Source organism: Spermophilus citellus (assembly GCF_964194105.1).
Source record: "Spermophilus citellus genome assembly, chromosome: 10".
Taxonomy (NCBI): Eukaryota; Metazoa; Chordata; class Mammalia; order Rodentia; family Sciuridae; genus Spermophilus; species Spermophilus citellus.
The window spans coordinates 28,391,059-28,411,772 of NC_138197.1; the positions used below are offsets into that span (position 1 = coordinate 28,391,059).

Consider the following 20,714-nt stretch of genomic DNA (forward strand, 5'->3'; position numbering starts at 1 on the left):
GACCCTAGAGATAGCAGCACAATTCACAATAGCTAAACTGTGGAACCAACCTAGATGCCCTTCAATAGATGAATGGATAAAAAAAATGTGGCATATATACACCATGGAATTTTACTCAGCAATAAGACAGAATAAAATCATGGCATTTGCAGATAAATGGATGGCGTTGGAGAAGATAATGCTAAGTGAAGTGAGCCAATCCCAAAAAACCAAATGCCAAATGTTTTCTCTGATATAAAGAGGCTGATTCATAGTGGGGTAGGGAGGGGAAGCATGGGAGGAATAGATGAACTCTAGATAGGACAGAGGGGTGGGAGGGGTGGGAGGGGGCGGGGGGTTATTAATGATGGTGGAATGTGATGGACATCATTATCCACAGTACATGTATGAAGAGATGAATTGGTGTGAATATACTTTATATACAGAGATATGAAAAATTATGCTTTATATGTGTAATAGGAATTATAATACATTCTGCTGTCATGTATTTAAAAGATAAAATCAATTAAAAAAAAGAGAACGGGGGGTTAGAGGGGCAGGCTGGGCGGTGCAACCAAGACTCAGGAGAAGGCCCAGGCTGATATCCAGGAGGCTCCTGGGCCCCTTCCTGCCCCATGCTGCCTCCCAGCCTTCGCAGCCCTGTGGTCTGTTCTTCCCGTCACCATGCTGACCTCCTCCAGGCCCAGGGCAGCTCTTCAGCTCCGCTCCTGCTGGGGCTTCCTGGCTGTGCACTGTGACCAGCAGGACAGGCCCGCCCTCCTCCCCTCCCACCAGGCCTTGCACTGTTAAGGAGCCTCTGGACACAGCTGGACCCTGGCGTGTTCTTATAAGAGTCAAGAAGGCAGGCCCACATGGGCTGGGAGGGACCAGGGAGACGGAGATAAAGAGTTGGGGGTCGAAGGGAGGAGGGGAGAGGAGGGCTGGGTTGGTGGAGCACAGGGTGCCGACCAGAGGTCCACATTCCAGTGGCTACCCAGCTGCAGGGCAGACCCTTTGTGGAGGCTTAGGCCATCTGGACAGGAGATCCCAAGCTCCCGGGTGCTGGGATGAGGATGGCAGAGGGTGGCAGGTTCCATGAGGGCATGTTCCCTGGGCCCCAAGATCTACAGATGGTTCTGAATGGGACCCAGGGTAAGCTCAGGCAGGGAGCTGGCAGGTGGGTCTGTGGATGGTCCCCCTCTGCCCTCTGAACTAAAGCCCAAAAACCTGGTCTGAAAGGCTGGTGGCCAATCAACCAATGGGGCTTGAGTCCGGTGCAGCCACTCTCTGGCTCTGGTTGGGTGACCATGAATGCCTTACTGTAAATTAGGAAAATGTTCTCCAGTAAGAAGACTGGCTCAGTGGGAGCTGTTCAGGCTGGATTTCATCCTTGACTGGTCGCCTTGGGAGGATGCAAGCTTTAGGGCCTTGCATGGTGGCCCTGACTGTGGGACCGGCCTCCCTTTCCTCTCCAGTGGATAATGGCTCTATGGCCTGCCCTGCCCACCCAGAGTGTTGGGAGGACTACAGGAGGGGAAATGTGCTTCATGATGCTCTTCCCTCCTTCCCTCCCAGGGCTCACAGCCCAAAGGTGTGAGGTGAACAGTGCTTGAGAGCCAGAGGCAGCACAGTCATCCCAGGCCATGTGTGGAGCTGCCCATCCCGTCAGACAGTGTTGGAGTGTGGCTGCATCGTCACTCAGGGTCTTCCCTCTCCTCCACCTCATGTTCCTCAGGGCCCCTGGGTACTGGGTCCCTAAATTCTCTCTGATGTGGCTGTCCTTCCTGCTGGTTCCAAGTGCCCTCCTCCCCCTTGCCCTACCGTGGTTCTGAGGACAGCCCCGTCCTGTCACACAGGACCTGTGGGCCCTGAGGGATGGCTACCTCCAGGCCTCCTGGTGCACACCTGTGTGCCCCCCGAGGTGGGAGGAAGGGGTGAAGGAGCCCGTAACTGTCAGGGAGAAGCCGCAGCTGCTGGCAGTGACAAGGGCAGCATCTGGCCCCCCGCCTTCCCTCCATCAGTGCTGTCAGCTGCAACTGGCACACGGGTGATTGTCCTGAAGATGTGGCCACGTCATGCTGCTCTCCTGGGGAAGCCACTGCTACAGTTGCTGCTGAAGACAGGTGGGGAAGAGAGGGGGGAAAGGGAGAGACAGGGACGCACACTGCTCGAATTAATGGCAGGCTAGCTCCCCAGAGACTTGTCTGGGGCATCCCATGGACTAGTAATCGACAGGCCGACAGTGGGAGGGGAGGGGCATCAGTGCTGAGCGGAGTGAGGGGCTCCAGAGTGTGAAGATGCCGTGGGAGGAAGGTGAGGGCCAGGCCTGGGGATCTGAGGGGAACAAAGCCAGGGTGCTTGGTGGGCATGCGCTCTGGCTCCAGGCAGCAGCTTCCGTGCAGATTGGCTGCAGGTGTGTGACTCACCTGGGCGGGGGAGGCCCCGAGTCACAGCTCCCTGTGTGACAGCTCCCAGGAGGCAAAGGGTGGTACTCATTGAGATCCTCCGGCTCAAGGGTCCTGGCAGCCCTGCCCGTGGCTGGCTGAAGTCCCCTGGTAATGAGGCTAGGTCGCTGAGGTTTTCACCTTGTGTGGTCATGGGTTCTAACAAACGCCTCACCTCTGCCCTTCCACTGAAGGGTGGCAGTCCTTCCAGACACCAAGTCCAGTGGACTTATCTCAGGACTCCTAACTGCTGTCTGTGCAAATCTGAGAAGCATTCCTGGTGTCCCTGAGTACAGTTCCCTTCCATACAGGCCACACTGTCCAGCCTTGGAGGATTTGATCTCCCTGGTCCCCCTGCCTGGAATTCCAGTGCCTGCTGTCCTTCAATTCCCCAGCTAGGTCCACTAAGCCATCCCTGGTTGGCAGTGCCAAGCCCCTGCCAGTGCTCGCAGTGCTTCATCTGCCTGCTTCCTGCCCAACAAGCACTTTCTGCTTGCTCCTTCCCTCTGAACTGGGAGTCCCTGCCTGCCCGCCACACTGCTCCCTGGGGTTGGCCTTCCCTGGTAGAAGCACACAATTGTACCCACTGCTTGGTCTCAGTTGATTTGGCTGCAGGTATCAACCTCTGATGGCAGCTTCTGGGAAATGGGGCCACTCCCTAGATTCTTCTGGCTCCTCCACAGTGGCTAGAATGGTCTTGGGTCTAGACATCTGCTTAGGAAACACCCCCTGGTTTAGATGGAGAAGTATGTTGCTTACAAAGTATGCCTCTGGGATAGCAGGAGCTGGACAGAACCCACCAGAACAGCCTGGCATGATTTTCCTCCTGGAGGCCATTCAGCAATGTCTGGAGACATTATTTTGTGGTCACATCTGGGAGAAGGCAGTACTACCGGCACGTAAAAGGTAGAGGCCAAGATGCTGTTGACTATCCAGTCGTGCACGGGGCACTTCCCACAATAGAGAATTATTTGATTGAAAAGGCCAACAGGGTCAAGGTTGAGAAAACCTGAGCTAGATATTTGCCTTCTAATTCTAAGGCTGATGCTGGGATCTGATTTGCATAAGTGTCTCTGTGCACTTTGGGAGGCACAAAAAGAAGATCTTGGAAACGTTCCCTAACTTCTGAGAAGCCAAGAACTGAACACAGAATCAATCCTCCTGCCTGGGAGGGCAGGAAGTTGCTCACCTTGACCTAAGCAAGGGCCAGGAAAGTCTAAACTGCTTCAGCTCACATCCCCAGAGGGTCTGGAGGCTAGAGAGGGAGTTTCATGGGGCTAGGGACATTCCTCACACTGCTGAATGGTTCCTGGGGGAGAGTCTTCTCTTCTGAAATAGTTGTAGATCTCCCCAGTTGCTTTTAGTGAGCAGAGAAGGGATGTACTACCATTAAAGTTTGTGGAAGAGATTAACTCTAGGAAGCCTGAAGAAGGTTCTGGAGTCACTTCTTGTCTTCTTTTACATTTGGTTTGGTATTGGTTTTTGAATTATTAAACAAAAACCAAAAAGGAACTTTCAGCTAATTTGTCATTTGGGTGAGTTCTATTTGAATGCAATTTAGTGTTTAACTTTTGCTGTCCTGCTTTCCTAGCTAGCCATGCCAGGGAGAGCCCACTGTTCTATTGAGGGGGCACCCAGAATTGTTGGCACATGGCTTAGGAGGTGTGTTGGCCATGCACGCGTAGGCACCGACAGAGGGCATGCAGTTTTACTTCAGTGGGAACAGTGGCGAGGCATCCCTTCCATTAAAAGAAAGAAAAAATTAACCTTTCCTAGGCAGAATCAGTGCCTTATTCATCTGAACAGCCCCTGAGTACCCCAGTGGGTGCTCTCCAGCAATCACAGCCAACCCTTTTGAGCTGTCCCCAGGTGCCAGCCCATCTCCACAGTGCTCCACGCCATCTCCCCGCCACCCTGGAATGAGTACTAGTGTTACTCATCTCACTGCCGCGTGAGCGTTAGTCTCAGGCTCATCTTATAGACAAGAACACGTGCTTGGAGGAGCTAAATAGCTTGTCTGAGGTCACACGGCAAGTCCACGGCTGAGCGAGGAAATGTAGGCAGGAGTTTTGGCACAGACCTCGGTCTCCTGGTGGCTGAGTGGTACTGTCCCCACTAAACAGCTGATGGGCACATGGATGAGCTCGTGTAGGGTGAATTCTGCATGTTGGGGGGTGTGTGGCTCTGGTGGACATGGGGGTGGCAGCAGATGAGAAAGTGGGTGGGTAAAGGTGGAGACACAAAAGAGGAAGTCCAGGAAGCCCTCCTCAGGCCCAGAGCACCCCTCTCTGCCCCACGCTCAGTCCCCTGCCAGCTGCTCTGAGTGCCAGAGAGGTAGACCAAACGTGCTCCATGTGGTCCTCCCCTGGCTGGGCTGCCCTCCTCCCTGCAAGCAATGTTGCAAGAAAGTCCTCCACCTGCCCCTCCTGGGCTCCCATGCCTATCTCTGCCCCCTCTGCCCTTCCCAGCCAGCTCATCTTGGAAGCCAGTAACTGTGGGGACAAACCTGTGTGCACACAAAGCCTGGACCCCAAGGAAACCTCCAGTTCTGAGCTTTTGCTCTTGCTGTCCCACTGCCTGGAATCCCCTGCCTGACTCTTGTTCTGCTCATTGGCAGCTGAGCCTCCGACACTCAGCTGTGGCATCACCTCCACGCAGCCCGCCCTGAGCTGGAAGTTTCTGACCTGTGAGCTCCTTGCTGGTGTCACAGCTTGTCAGGCTCCTTGGGACTCTGTGGACTCAAGCCCTGCTTGCTTTCCTGGCTCTGGTCTGTACCCAGTCCCTGTGAACCCAGGAGCGACCTGAACCTGTCACTTCAACCTCCAGCCCGAAGTCCAGCTCCACTTGGATTTGGGTGACTGGCCTGCTTCTGCCGACTCAGGGTGGCCCTGAACTTTCCAGAAGTGATCACCTATGTCTAGATCTGGGGAAACTGGTAATGAGAATTTCAAAGAAAGGTCATGTAGCATCTGTCCCCATGGCCTCCTTAAGAAACATCCCATTTCAAAATATGCCATACTGGTCCCAAACCATAAAAGGAACCAGTGTATTAAGCCCAGAATGAGTCCCACACATTAATCCCTCCTCCTGCTTTATATATCAAAGTGTTTTTTTTTTCATTAATTCTTTAATGGAACAGTTTGAACTAGAAGCAGAATTGAATACTTTCTAAAATTATAGGTCCAAAAGGAAACCGGGGACAGTATAGCATTCTCTGGACCAGATCAGTACATTCTCTCAGAGGCTCTGCAGGAAATATGCAGAAATATTTCTCCTTGTGGCATTAAGGTGATTAATTAGGAATCCAGTCTTTGGATGGACTTACGCCACATGGGGGCAAGCTGAGCCCTGGTTAATTTCTGGGACAGATTTGCTGGGCATTAGACACAGGCCAGCTCAGCCTCAGCTGGTGCCATCTCTGTGGTTAAGTTTTAAGCACTTCGTAAAATTGGAATTTCAGACTTTCTCCACTGGACAGATTTTGCCAAAAAGAAGGGAGCTTGGTGGAAGTGTCCCTCTGTTGTCTCTCCCACCGTTCTGCATGATCAAAGAAACGGTGGTAAAGTTTCCTGCCAGGCCTCAACCTGACAATGAGGCTCCGTGTCCAGGTAGGCTTGGCTGGGGAGGAGGGACCGGCCTATTCTCAGAACAGTGCCATAGCACACAGAAGAATCCAGATAGGCCAAGGTTAAGTTGCAGGGAGAAGAGCCCAGGAGGCTCTCAGCCGGCTGTGAGAGGATTACAGAAGCAGGCAGAGGGAGGGTCAGAGAGCTCCGAGCAGCCAAACAGGAAAAGATGGAGCCAGCTGTTTAAGCAGCAGTGACCTCGGGGCAAATTATTTTTCTGGCAATTAACCACAGGCTGGGGGCAGTCAGCTATTTGTGCAGAAAACAGAGGATGTGGACTGGGAAGCCTCAAGCCATTCTTGGAACAAGATGTCGCAGTTGGAAAGATGAAGGTGACCTCTTCCTATCCCTGGCACCAGCCCAGGACTCACAGGCTGGGCTGCAGGGCCACGGCCACACTGGATGTTGGACCTCAGCCATTTCGCCTGGAGCTGCTCTACACTGAAGAGGCGAGGTGTGCCCCGGACACTGGCTGATCCTGACACCCAGTTCTGCTGAGTTCTGCTGGAAGCAGAGATGTGGACCAGGGCTGGGCCAACGACAGCTGGGAGAGGGCAGGGCAGGGACTCTCTGGGCCCTGGGGAGGCAGGAAGCATTCCAGAGGTACAAGAAGTTGTAGCAATGGCCATCCAAGTCCAAGCCAAAATGTTGGGGGTCCGTGAGGACCACACTGCATGCATGTGTTGGGGGTGGGGGATATGGAAGGAGAATATGGTTCCAGAAATTCAAACCACAGATAGATGTCCACTAGGTTTCAAGTGAGGGTTACTCTGAATGGGCTGAGCAGGGTCCACAGTGGGTGGCAGGGCCTGGCTAGCTGACTGCTGGGGTGAGGACCAGGCTCTGCGTGGGGACACATGGCCTGGGGAACACAGAGGCTGCTGTTGCCCAGTGGACTCAGGCATGGGGGAGGAACTGATCCCTGGAAGGGCCTAGCTTTCCCAGTGGCTCTCTTCTCACAGGCTGGTGGGGAGAAGGTATGGCTATGGAACAGAGGGCCTGAGAGAGGGCAGGGGCAGGGACCCCAGGAGAGGGTCCACGGCAGTGGCGATTCTAGGATGAGACTAACGACAGGAGGAAGGCTGAGGAGGAGAACTTCCAAACAAAACCGAGAGGCAGGAAACACCAGGCTCCAGGGAACAGGCAGCCGGGAGGTTAGGAAATGTCCTGGGCGAACGTCGGTCAGAGCTTCTGAGCAAGTCCAAGGATGAATTCAGACCACTTACAGGGCCTTTACCTTCCAGTACAGGCATCTTGTATTCCTCACTAGACTTCAGACAAGGACAGAGTCCCCGTCCCCTGTCCTCCCTCTGCTTCTTCCAGCAGAGCAGGACAGGCTGGGAGAATGTGCTGGAAACGCTTGTTGAGGTCGATGGATTAGGCAGCCCCATCCGTGTCATATGGAGCACTACACAGGAGGGGAGGTGATGGAGGAAGTTAATAGACTGTAAAAACTGCCCATATAGAGATGCTGCGGCAGGTGGCAATGGCCAGGTGTATCCGCTGCAGCCCGAGGACACAGAATGGTGCTGGTCAGGGAGAAGAGATGACACAGAAGGTACTCTGGCCGGCGAGTCCTGGATCAGCTTGCTTCTGTGTCAAGATGCTGTGTGACCAGGGCAAAGCATTCACCGTTTCTGGGTCTTCTACATAAAATACAAGCTTAGATGGGAAGGATATCTGGGTGCAGTACCTCCATCAGCCCCGAAGAGCCGACCAAGCCTCCTCCTTCCTGCTTCCTGTCTGCTGAGCAGGGATGTCTACGGAAACACCTGGGCTTCTCCCCAGTTCTTGTCTCACTGCTGTTCCTCTCTGTTGGTGAGCAGGCTTTCTGCCTTTACTTTGGAGTCATGGGATGCCATATGCCCTCCTGTCTGCCCTGCGGTGGGCTTAATGGGTCACACAAGCTTGTCTCAACCAGTGGTGGAGAGGTACCAAAACTTTTGGCTGCAGAAGAAAAGTCACACCCTCTAATCAGCTTCATTAGTAATAACAGTGATCCTTTGACCCCCATCTCTTTGGCTCCTGTGTCTTATATTTCAGACGATTCTATGTGCCTCTAAAACCTAAATGTGAAGTAAGGCACTGAGTGTCAATTTGGGGCACAGACTCCCCAAAGCTAGGGCCAGGACCTGGCATACGAGGGGGGAATCCAGACACTTCCACCACTGATCTATTCCCCACCCTGGGCTGGAGGGGGCTGGCAGCCCCAGGGTTTGCCATTGATGCACAGCAGACATGGGCGGGAGGTGTGGATCAGACACTCAGGACGAAGGTGTGTCCTTCTCTCTCCTGGTGTCCCTGGCACAGGACAGGGATGCAGCCAACTCACACTCCCAGGTGAGGTGCAGTGGGGTGGGGATATGCAGCTCTTTAAATGACCACCTTGCGCCTGTTGACCCCTTTCTTCGGTCGGCCCCAGCAGAGTGAAATGGTCATGGGGCTCCAGACGGCCTCAACAGATGTTGATATGTCCGGATGGGGCATTGTGATGATAGAGTTCTCACCCCAGATCAATAACCTTGACCGCAGTTCACCTCCAGAACTTCCTTTGCAGGTATGTGCTTGTAGAGTATGACCGGTTCCAACGTCAGCAGATGAAATGCCATTGGGAAGAAGGGAGGATCTGCATGTGCATGCAGGCTGCCAATCATTGGCTGAAGGATGGCTGTCATTCAGATCGTCTTTCCTGGGGCTTCCTCTGCACACCGGCTCACTTGGCCAGTACGGGCCCTGACTGTGCCTAGGTAGGGGAGAGGGTCTGTCTTATGTCAGTTTCCAGAATCTGCCCAGGAAAGGAAACCAAATAATGGAAGGACAGTATAGAATCCCCAAATGTACTCTTGGATTTGGGATGCCCTCCCGACACAAACTTGTGTGTATGTGTGCACACGTGCACATGCGCGCACACACACATATACACACACAGAGTTTCTTTTTGACCCTCTTTTTTTAGCCTTGTTCTGAGATTTGCTTGGGGCCCTGCTGGGCTGGGGTGACAAGGAGCCCCGCTACAGGGATTATCCACGCACACATAACCGAGTTGACCTTTTCTAACTAGGCCAAACATCTCCTGTGGCTTCCTATCAGGAACGATTTCTGCCACACCTCCAGCATCCCAGAGCTTTGGACTGGATCAGGGGGCAGGCAGCCAGGAAACGGACCCCCAACCATCGGCTCCATGCTTCCTGTTTCATTCGGATAGAAACTGGGGTCCTGAGTGATGGAAAGGCCTGTTCTCTGGGTGGGAGGCATTCAGGCAGAGCAGGTAGAGTCCACCTGGCATGGGCAGGGGTATGGGGGAGGCCCTGCAGGGAGCATTGCCACTTAACAGGCTCTGTAAGCCCCTGGCTGTGTGTCCCCAGGGAAGAGTCTCTCTCTGGCCAAGGATGGGGTGGAAAGCCATCTCAAAGCATGCTTTTGCTTGGCCCCCAAACTAAGCAAGGCCAATGCAAAGGAGCTGGTGGAAAAGTCTTGCAAAGAGGAGGGGTCATATTCCACTAAGGAGCTGTATGGATGTGTCTCACATTGGAACCAATTTTAGCTCCAATTTCAGGCCTTTCCTGATGACCTCGACAGGCCGACTCTGTGGGTCTCTCTGCAGCCATCCTGAGGCCAGCCTTTGAACCCTCCTTCCCAAAGAACCTGAAGAGAGGTCACGTTATCCATTTCCCTTCCTCCACTGAAGAAACCTTGCTGGATGTCTCATTCTGTTGGAAAAGAACCACAGATTTCCAAATCCCTGGTTGTAGGATCTGTCCCTTTGGGACTTAGGAGCAGCTGACTCAAAGATCAAAGTGCCATCAAACAGAGTAGGTGATGACCACCCTGTGGCCAGTTGGTGAGTGGAACCAGACAATCTAATGAGATTTGGGGTGGACGCGAACTCCCAGGGCACAGGGACCGGGCTCTCTCCAAACTTCATCTCATCACCAGCTTCTTTGGGGAGGGTGGCCTTGCCTAGGATGTGGGTATCCTGGGAGAAGTGGCCCTAAGAATAACTCTGCTTATTTAGGTTTCTTCTCAAAGGAGGTTGGTCATGGTGATGGTGATGTAAATGTTAATTAGAGCTACCCTTTTATGATCTTTATATAATGTGGTGACTCGTTTCCTAAGACCTTAAAATGCTTTTTCATTATCCTCACACCTCATCCCATAGAAAGATGGAAATTCCAAGGTGGTAAGGACAGGCTGAGTGGCCTGCCTACCCAGGGTCCCAGAGAAACTTGGGTAAATAACAATAAAATCTGCTTTTGAGCCCCAGCCTGGATATCATTGCCCTGGATTGGAGACCTGACTCCCTGGCTCACCAAATCTTGGCATCCTGGATGGAAGCTTTGCCATTCTGGGTCCCCTCATTTTTAGAAATTGGTTTCTAGAACTTTTTCCTTTTTCCTTCATCCCCTAAAAATATAAGAGCTCCTGATGAAGACCCAGTTCAGTCTGAGCCATCCATCTTGATCTTCACTGCACTGACGATATAAAAGTTTGCAGAACCCAGACTCTAAAAATAGCCTCCTCTTTTGATCTTGGTGGCATCGGTCCTGGTCATTGGCCTTAGGCTCAGATGGCCTGAATTATCTGTCCCTCTCGTGCAGTCTTAGCTAAAAATGAAGAGCCTGTGAATAATTTAAAGCCCATTCCCTTTCCCCCCTCTGCAGATTTCCAATGCCAAGCCGATGGTTTCAGCACCCTCAGAGACGCGCCATTCACATCCCTGATGAGCATCTCCTTCTTAGAAAGTGACTCTGATGGGCTGCAGTTGTCCTAGGATGAAGGGCTCAGCCTGGGACAGACAGTGTGCCTGCATGTGGGCTGGACAGCCCCTCCCTGTGAACTTGAGATGCTAGTCCTCCCCCTCCTCCCCTTCCAAGTTGGATGCCCATCATTCGGACACCCAGTCTTTTCATCTTTCCCTTTTCTCTTTGGGGATCACTTTGTGTAGAGCCGGACGCCCTGCTTCTCCCTTTCAGTTTCCCTCAGCCTTCCACCGATTAGATTTCAAAAGGAGTTTGACATGGGGGCGGGGGAGGAGATGAAGCCAAGAAGGAGGTTCCAGGAACCACATTGCTTAGTCTAAACAGGAGCCTGGGTCCTAAGAACTTCTGTTTGTGTTAGCCCACGAGTGGCCGATGGGGACTTTCTCTGTTTAAACAATCCAGAACCCAATAATTCATTGCTGGGGGTGGGGCCAAGATGTGGCTTACTCAGGACCTTCTGCTTGCCCCTTTGTCTGTCCTTGGACCAGCTGTGTCACTGCTTCTTTGTGGGTGGGGGATGGGAGGCAAAGCAGAGAAAGAAGGTTCTAGGCTGTGGGGTGTGCTGTTTATTAGCTTGTTGCCGGAGATGCATGATCCCACTGTCCTATACAAGTTCCTGTATGTGTGTGTGTGTGTGTATGCAAATGTGTACACACACACACACACACACACACACACACACACACACACACTTATTCCTGGAGATTAATGTCCTATCTGAAGTGTAGGTGGTAAAGATTTTCTTCCATTCTGAAGGCTCTCTCTTCATGTTCTTGATATTTCCTTTGCTATAAAAAAGCTTTTTAGTTTGATATCATCCCATTTATTGATTCTTGATTTCACTTCTTGCACTTTAGGAGTCTTGTTGAGGAAATTTGGTTCCTAAGCCAACATGATGGAGAGTTGGGCCTATGTATTTCTTCTATTAGGCTCAGGATCTCTGGGTCTAATGCCTAGGTCCTTGATCCACTTTGAGTTGAGCTTTGTGCAGGGTGAGAGATAGGGGTTTAATTTCATTTTGCTACATATGGGTTTCCAGTTTTCCCAGCACCATTTGTTGAAGAGGCTATCTTTTCTCCGATGAATGTTCATGGCATCTTGGTCTAGGATGAGATGACTGTATTTATGTGGGTTTGTCACTGTGTCTTCTATCTTGTTCCTGACCTCAGTTTCAAGCTGTTGCTTCCTCAGATGGATGGATGTACAGTGACACGGAGCCAGAGAGGTCATCCGTGCTGGGTGGGGTGTGCATGGACACAGGCATATCTCTTCAGAAGAAGCAGAACTAAGAAGGAAGTATCTCAAACCAGATTGTCCAACAGCCACTGTGCCCCAGTCCTGCCTCAAGCCACAGAGGGATGGCATAGCTCTCTTCATTTTTCAACCCTTGACTTCAGAAGGTGAGCTAAGGACAAGCATAGGCCCTGACCTTCCTCTACGTCTCATCTTTCCTGCACTGTCCTGGGCACACAGAGCTTGGTGCCCTCTGAACAGTCCATGCAGACCAAGGGATAGGCTGTGCCCAGGGAGGCTGGAGACAAATTTCATCATGGATCAGCCAGGATGGCTGGACAGATGGTGGACTGTGTAAGAACTGAGTGAGGAGGGAGGGGCCATGAAGGTGTGGGGAGCAGGGCAAGGGCAGGCGCTGAGCCCTCAGCTGTCCTGACCTCTGAGACTGCCCAAGGGAAGAGCTATTATGATGAAACTTCTCACAAAAGCCAGTAGTTTGGAGTATGCCCTGGTAGTGCCTGGGCAAGCTCACCCCTGCAGGGTCCTGCAGCCTGGAATCTCTGGGTGGGTGTTGGACTCCATGGCCCTCAAGTTCCCCTCCAAACTGAGCCAGCTATGACCCTGGTGTGCTGTTATCTCCTCACTCTAATGGAGGCAAGGAAGCCCATGGATATTCAGGTGTCCAGGTCCTACTGCCAGGCTCCTGGTCTCCCCGCTACGTCTGGGGTTGGGCCCTGTCCCAGGTTCTCCTCTGCATCCAACCAGATCTCTGGGTGCCCCAGATCTGCACTGCCCTCCACAGGATGGGGAGTGCTGTGTGCCAACATTTACATCCTCCCCACTCAGCTCCCGTGCCTCCATCTTCCATTGGTATCCCCAGAGCAAGTGCATGCTTGGAGGGGATTCTGAAGACTGGGTTTTTAGTTCAGCTCTGCATCTCTGAGCCTCGTCTCCTCATCTGTAAAGTGGGGTGAAAATACCTCTCTGGAGGCCAGGAGGTGTGGTAGGTCACGTGGTCTTGGGAGATGGACAGCACGCCCCTCACCCCGGCAGCATGTGTTGTCAGTTTAAATACTTGGTATTTTCTCCCACTGCCTATACCGTTTTATGTATATAAGGGCTTTGAGCATCTGCGGATTCCATGGGGGTCCTGGAACCATCCCCCACCAATACCAAAGGACGACCGTACTCACTCCAGGCCACGTGAGGGAGACCCAGGCTGCTCAAAGCACCCCGTCTCCACTGCTGAAAGGAGCTCAAACCCCACGTCCTGGAGGCCGGTGTACCATAGGGTTTCACCCCCTACAGCACTTCACTGTGCACCTGCCAGCACTCTGGCTCTGGGCTATTCCTCAGAATAAAATGAAGGGATTCTTCAAAACAGGGGCGAGCCATCCAGCTGGGTGTGCATGCAGCAGCTTTTATATCCAGGGCGAGAAACTAGGTCGCTGCTGGTGAGAGGGCTGCAGGGCCACCCTCGGGCTCCCGGGCAGCACCCCTCCCCTGCCGCCTCCCCGGAACCATGTGCAAGACAGAGTTGCAAAGCCCACAGTGGACTCTGGATAGCAGGCGTGGGGACCGCAAGGGCCCTCCAGCCCCCTTCCTGAGGCCTGGTTTCTCTTTGAGACCTGGGCCAGTTCCTTGCTCATTTGGACTGTTTTTCAGCCTCCTTGTCCTTTCCTCCTCTGCACATTGGCCTTGGCCCCAGGAGGAGCTGTAGGGTGAGGAGGATCCCCCACCCGAGATCCTCCCGGGCCACAGGAGCCAGCCACTGCCAAGCAGTTCAAGGGTGCCAAGGAGCTGGGTCTGCCCGAGTCCTGAGCTGGACACCAGGCCTCTGGCTCTCCTGCAAGTTCCCCACCTGGCCCTTTTTCCTGACTCTGAGCAGGTGTGGATATTCTTCCCAGCTTCCCAGGAGAAGTCTGTCAAGGAGCCCACGGTGCCTATGAACAGCAGCCATGAAGCACCCCAGCCACACAACCAAATTAATTAGACCTGATTGAGCTCATGGATGGAGAACATGTAAAACAACATCACAGGGATGTAACCAGAAAATCCAGAAACTTTACAGGACAAACGACCTCTTTCCAACCCATAGATTGAGAGAGACAGAGATTGAAATTGACGGTGGAGCCCAGGGACCAAAAGAGACTTAGGAAGCAAATCAACCAGTTTTAACACATGGACCTAGTTTAGATGTGACTCAAACTTAAAAAGAAAGAAGTTTCCTGGTCAGTTGGGGTAATCTGAAACCATCTAGTTGTTTCATGATATTGAAGAATGAATTGTTTTAAGATATGATAATAGTAATATTGTTATGCCTCCTAAAAAAAAAAAAAAGGATCCTTAAGTTTGAGAGCCACATGATGAAATTGTGCAGATGACATGATGGGGTGCCTTCAAAATGCCACCAGGGCAGAGGAGAGGGCAGTCATGGTGGGCAGGAGAGGAGGTCAGCTAGGGAGGCCCGCCGGTGACCCGGTGAGGATCATGGAGTTCTATGAGGATACTCCTTATCTTTCCAAAGGAGGAGGAGGAAAAAGAGGGAAGAGGGAGAGGAAGGGAAGGAGAAGGGGAAATAGAGGAGGAGAAAAGGGAAAGAAGGAGAAAGAGAAGAGGAAGGGGAAGAGGAGGAGGAAGAAGAGGGAGCGGGAAAGGAAGGGGGGAGGAGGAGGGGAAAGGGGAGCAGACACACCCAGGCGAACGTGGCGACCGGACCCTGGAGGGCCTCCCTGTCCCTGGCCCTTCCAGCCCCAGCACCTTTCTCATCCAGGGCTGAGGCCACTGTCACAGGGGGCGGTGGCAGCGCAGGACCTGTCCCCAGCCCAGGCACTCACCATGGACAGGCAGCTCTTCTGCTCCCGGATGATGGCGCCGAAGCCCAGGAAGCCGGTCACCACGACCAGGGCGCCCGCGAAGATGAGGATGTAGGCGGAGGTGGCGAAGGTGCTGGAGGCCAGGACGCTGAGGTAGCCGCTCTTCTCCACCAGGGTCCACACGCCCACGGCCATGACCGCCGCCCCGCCCACCTGTGGGGGACTCGGGTGAGAGCAGGTGGTGACAGGTCGAGGGGGGGGGGGCAGGAGGCCATTTATCCAGTGCCCACCACATACCCACTGCATAATAAAATATGAATATGATGTTCATATTATATTATCTTAAACTGATAATAGATTCCTGTGACCTTTTATGTTAATATAAAATCATACTGCAGCATCTAAATTAATAATAGCCCTACTGTGACCTTTAAACTAAATAGTATACATACCAGGGCATCTAAAACAAATGTGATCGTTGTCCCGATGCCTATAATACTAGTATGACATCAAGAGTGGAGCATCTAAAACATAATATGCTTTAAACGCACCATCTTACTTAGCCTCCAAAGAGCCTGAGAGAATAGTTTGGGTGCCAGGTTTTATAGATAGGGAATGGAGGGTAGAGAGATTAGGAGGCTTGTGGGGTGTAGAGGCAGATTCTGAATCCCAGTGTGACCCCCAATTCCATGCTTCTTAGATGGATGCCGATTTTGCTCCTATCATGAGGCAGGAGAACTGTGGAAAGGGTCAGAACGTCCCAGAGCTGCTCCTCCCCATCACTCCCACCCTGGGCTTTCTTCCCCTCGGGGTGCGCCTCTGCTCTTGTCCACATGTCCCCTTGGGGCACTTATAAACATTGCCTTCCAGTTCAGTTCCTACAGCTGGGCCACTAGACCCTGAAGAAACAGGACCACAGAGGAAAGGCAAATGGCCTGGGGTCACCTCTAGGTAGGGGCAGAGCCAGGATGAGCACACAGCCAGGGCCTGCCCACTCCATCACACCGCCTCCAGCCCGGGAAGGCCACCGTGCTCCACGCACTCCTCTCAGGAGGACGGAGGAGGAGAGATTTCTTTGCAACTGTCTCATTCCCTTTTGGTCCCAAGAAGGGGGTAGGGAAAGGACACTGCCAATGTGGAGGTCTGGGAGTTGCCTCCTCAGAAGGAGCACCTGGAATACCGCTGGGGCGGCTCAACATGCCTGGTTAAAGAGGCTGAATAACCAGTTCTGTGTCACACCAGCAGAGCAGATGGGTGTGCATTTGCACACACGTGTACAGGCATGAGTGTTCTCAGGTGCCAGATGTGGCATTATAGGGTGTTGGTCCAGGACCCCTGAGATCTCTGGTTATCTCTACCATCTGTTCCTGGGAAGGCGGACTCCTCCTTCAGCTCCCTGTCCTCTGTCTTAGGATGAGTCCATTTCCTCTGATGAGGAGTGGTTCTTCCTCAAGGAGTCCTGGGTGTGGAAAGAAATGGCTTTCTCCCTGCTCCGTCCACTCCTCAGGACCTATCCCTGTGAAGGGTTCCCCAGGTGCCCAGAGTGACTCTCTGTAACCCACGGCCCCGTCATTTCTCCACTCTCTGTTCTGGATCGTCACAGACCTCAGCTGAGTGGGTGGGAGTTAATACCCACTAGGCACCTACGCAGCTCAATTTTCACAGCTCTGCCATTTTCTCTTCTGAGCATCCCAGTTGCTCTGTGAGGATGAGGAAGGGTATATTATCTCTGTTTTGCAGATGAAGAAATTGAGGCTTGCCAATAACAAGAACATTCCCAGGATACCAACATTAGGGAGCATTTCAGAATTGAAACCCAAAGCCAAGTCTTTAGAGGGCAAATCCAGGACTTTGTCCTGGGATCCTGTGGAGTGGGTGGGCCTATTCTTACACTTGTGCTTTTTAAACAGATGCAATTTCTTCCAAGTGCCATTTAATCTCCTTGGCACCTTCACCAGGTAAGAGAACTTGGTGGAAGGACATTATACAAGGGCTGTAGCTGTACGACTCCATTTCTTCCATTCTATGATGCACATTTTTTTCCTCTCTAAAATTGGGATGCATCTTATGATTTATGGTATCTTACAAATTATACTTGGCAGCACTTTTTCTTAGTGGTTCAAAATACAATGGTGCATTTTTACAATTGTTGATATCCTAGAGTCAATGAAATCCTGGGATTACGATGGGATTTTTAAATTTGTTGTGGGTGTGGGTTATCTTGGCCCATACAACCTCCATGACAAGAGAAAGATTTTCTGAGTCTGGGTGAATGGACTTGAGCAATGGATGAGAATGACCAATGGAAACTCCCATCAGTTAACCTCTATGACTAAAAAAATCCCACCCATGATGCCCTTTGTCACCTAGAGCATTTCTGTAAGGTTTGGGTGAAGCTTTCAACTTTGTATAACTTGCTATGTGACCTCAAGAGAGTTCCTTAATCTCTCTGGTCCTCAGTTTCTTCATCTCTCTAATGATTGAGTTATATTAATTAGATCAGTGGTTTGCAATCTATAACCACTAAGGACCCCTTTGATTACTTTTTCCAACATTATGTTTTGAGGGCTTTTGCCTACCAAACATAGTGCATTAATTAAGTAATAATTCATTTCTCATTTTTTATTAATCAAAGGCATATCATAGTGCCAGGAAGAGATTCTGAACAGCATGAGATAGTCAACATGACCATGCTGAGTTGATCTCACTCCAGCAAAAAAGATGAGAAACTTGGCTTTTAATGGGTACAGTCCCTTTATATATATATACACATTATCCATTTCCCATTAATCTAGTTAACCCCGTCTCTTCCAAACCAGAATGTGGGCTGAGCATCTGAATCTGGGACCACCAAAAGGGTATGCTTAGGATGGCCTGGGGACAATTAATGTATTGGGGTACATGGAACCCACTGTGAATCTGTGGTCTAGAGAAATGATCATTTACGTAGAACAGTTCTCAGATTCTCAGATTCATGTCTGTAGTCCATTCTTGTACCACATAATGAGCCCTGGCCTAGATGGTCTCCTTCTCTATGTCCTCCTATTCCTGGCTGCACAGTCACCTGGAGAGCTGTGAAAAACCAAGGCCATGACCTGAGCCAATCAGTATGTCCAAGAGGGGGACCCAGGCATGAATACTTTATAAAGTTTCCAGTGGTCTCCTTAAGAACTGCTGCCTAGTTTTCATAATTAATAGGGGACCTAGGTGTTCCTTCCATTTCTTCCCAGAAGGTGGCGCTGTGCTGGGTCTCAACAGAACACACCAGGCTCCCTGGTCATGTTGGGGACTGTGGTGTCTGGAGGCTCTGGACCCCTGGGCTAGGAGCATTTGCCTGGAATGCTGTTGGTATTTATTTGGGATTTAATGCTATCCTTTCCCTCCATCTTTGGGTATGATGTGTGATAATGAGCAGGATTTTCCAGGAGGAGAGGTGGGGGCCAGGAGAGATGCAGCCCCAGGAGAGGAGCACAGTTGGTTCCATTTGTGGAGCTCTGCCCTTTATCAGAGCACTTGAGAATTTGCAAAGCAGGCTGAACCCCCAGGCCTACCAGGTGACAGCTGGGTCCCCAGCCATGGGGCAGAGTCTGGGAGGCATCTGGAGGGACATGCTACCCCGATCAAGGCCTAGAAAACAGCATGTAATTCTTCTGTCCAGAGGAAATCAGGACATGAGTCTGAGTCCACGGGGCCTCCACCCTTCCCCAGAGTGCTTCATCTGTGGCTTCTGAAGGGAAAACAACGTGTGATTAGCCACAGGGAGTGGAAGGGTTTCAGTTCTTTTGGGGGAATCTCCTACTTGGGACTTGGCCAGCTCTTCAGAAAAACACCTTTCCTCTGGACAGAAGTAAAATTGCTAAATGTTGGAATGGGTCCCCAGAGGGTGTCACCGAGGGTAGAAGTTAGTAGGCCTGCATCTAGTTCTGCTGTGGCCCCACGAGCCATGTCATACCCAGCCTGTCTAAACCTCCATTTCTTCATCTGTAAATCAGGGCACTGGATAAAGATATCTCTGCGGTTCCTTTCATGTGGGCAAAATTTCCCTGTTAGTACTAGGGGGACAACCTTCTGCCAGTACTCCTCCAGCAAGATGCTCGGACCAGTGGCTCATGGCTGTCACTCAGCCATCTGGAAACTGTCTAAGTCAGTGGAAGAGGTACCCAGAGGAGAACCGCTAGGCTCGGGGAGCTCAGTGAACAGTTTCAATAGCCATTTACATAGAGTTGATTCAACAGTGTTTGGTTCCTCAAGGAAACTGGGCTGGTTTTCTGTGGAGTATTAGCTGCCTTTTAGAAAGCCATGGCCTATGGCCAATGAGTGACCCAGAAAACCTCCAGTGCTGGGTGTGGCTGCACCTGCCTGCAATTCCAGCTACTCAGGAGTCTGGGGGGGGGGGGATATGGCAGCCTGGGCAATTTAGCGAGACCATCTTAAAATAAAATAAAAAGGGCTGGGTTGAGTTCCTCTATAGTAGAGTGCTTTAGGTTCGATTCTCAGTACCAAGAAAAAAAATCCCAAAAAAACCCTGCAGAGGGCAAAGCTGGACCATGAGGACACAGCAGCAAGCCAGGAGGGGCAGAGCAGGTCACTCATGCTGTGTAATTTTAGGAACTGCCTGTTCACAGAAAAAAAATATTGCCAAAATGTCCTCCTGTCACCATGGGGGCCCCGGGATTAACCACGCATGCCTGGGACTGTTAGAATGAAGCAGGCAGACCTGAAGGAAGCAGGCAGAGGATACAAAAGCAATAGTGGGATTTTTCATTGTTGGGTGACAGTAGGGCTTCTGTGCTGGGGGAAGGACAGGGACAGAGCAGGGGCCAAGACCATGGGGCTCCCAGTCAGGGAGGACCCCTGGTCTGGAGGGTTCTCTGCCTTTAGTGCCAGCAGCCCATGGTGGTGGTGGCAGAAAATCACAGGGTGACAAGGGCAGTTCACTTGTTGGCTGGCTGCCTACCCTGTGCCGAGCACCATGCTGGTCTGGAAAGGTCTGGGGCTGGATAGAAAGGTCCATCTATTAGGGGCACACTTGTCACCTATGCTCCTTCCCTGCGCTGTCTCACCAACGGCACCATCACCTACCCACCCCAGACCAGACCCTGCAGGGTCATCAACGTCTCTTCCCTCCTCAGTGACAGACACGTGGGATGCCCATCTGCTCCCAGACTCACCCTGCTTCTTCTCACCACATTGCCCAGCGTGGCCCCCCACCATGGGGTCAGCCCTCAACTCCTGGTCCACTCCATGCTGAGCTGCCATGGCAACCCTGCTGAGAAATCTCCACTGGCTCCCCACACCCAGAGCACCAAGCCCACACTCTTTGGCCTGGCCCCAAGGCTCCAAAAGGTCTGTCCTGACCTGGTTTGGGGCTTTATCTGCTGTTACCTCCCTTTCTGCATACCTGGGCTTTAATCAAGATGACCTACACAGTTGCTTTTCTTGAACATACCGTAGATGCCCTCTAACTAAGGCCATGCCCACAGAGTGAGTGGTTGAGAGGGTGAACTTGGCAAAGGGCTGGTGGCTGAGGTCGAGTTCCTCAGTTGACTGACTCTGTGAGTCTGGACAAATTCACGCAGCCTCGGCGGGCCTCAGTCTTCTCATCTCTTGTTCTTCTCCACCATTCTTACATTGTTCTCTCTGCCCTTTTTCTTCCTCTGCTGAATGCTTATACGCCTTTCTAGGCCCTTTGCTCAGATCTCTAGGCAGGTGAGCTCCTTCGGCACTTCAGTGGCATTTGGATCACTCCTTCCCAGCCACACCTCACTCTCCTCGGAGCCCTTGGGCCCAGCATGGCCTGGTGTGCGGGAGCCCCCACAGTGGACCTGAGACTTGCATTTGGGATTTGGATCGAGG

The 20,714-nt window shown here is 51.9% G+C and overlaps 1 protein-coding gene across 4 annotated transcripts in view; it reads right to left on the bottom strand.

The window, feature by feature from the left end:
- Positions 1 to 20,714, bottom strand: part of TSPAN11 (tetraspanin 11) — a 750,083-nt gene that overhangs the window by 693,185 nt on the left and 36,184 nt on the right. For all 4 annotated transcript variants that reach the window (XR_014024059.1, XR_014024060.1, XR_014024061.1 and 1 more), the window contains one exon: positions 14,880 to 15,071. Coding sequence is in view for 1 of the 4 variants with exons in the window: in XM_081309807.1 (XP_081165933.1) it covers positions 14,880 to 15,071 (192 nt within the window). In the remaining 3 variants the exon portion in view is untranslated. The remainder of the gene's footprint in view (positions 1 to 14,879; positions 15,072 to 20,714) is intronic.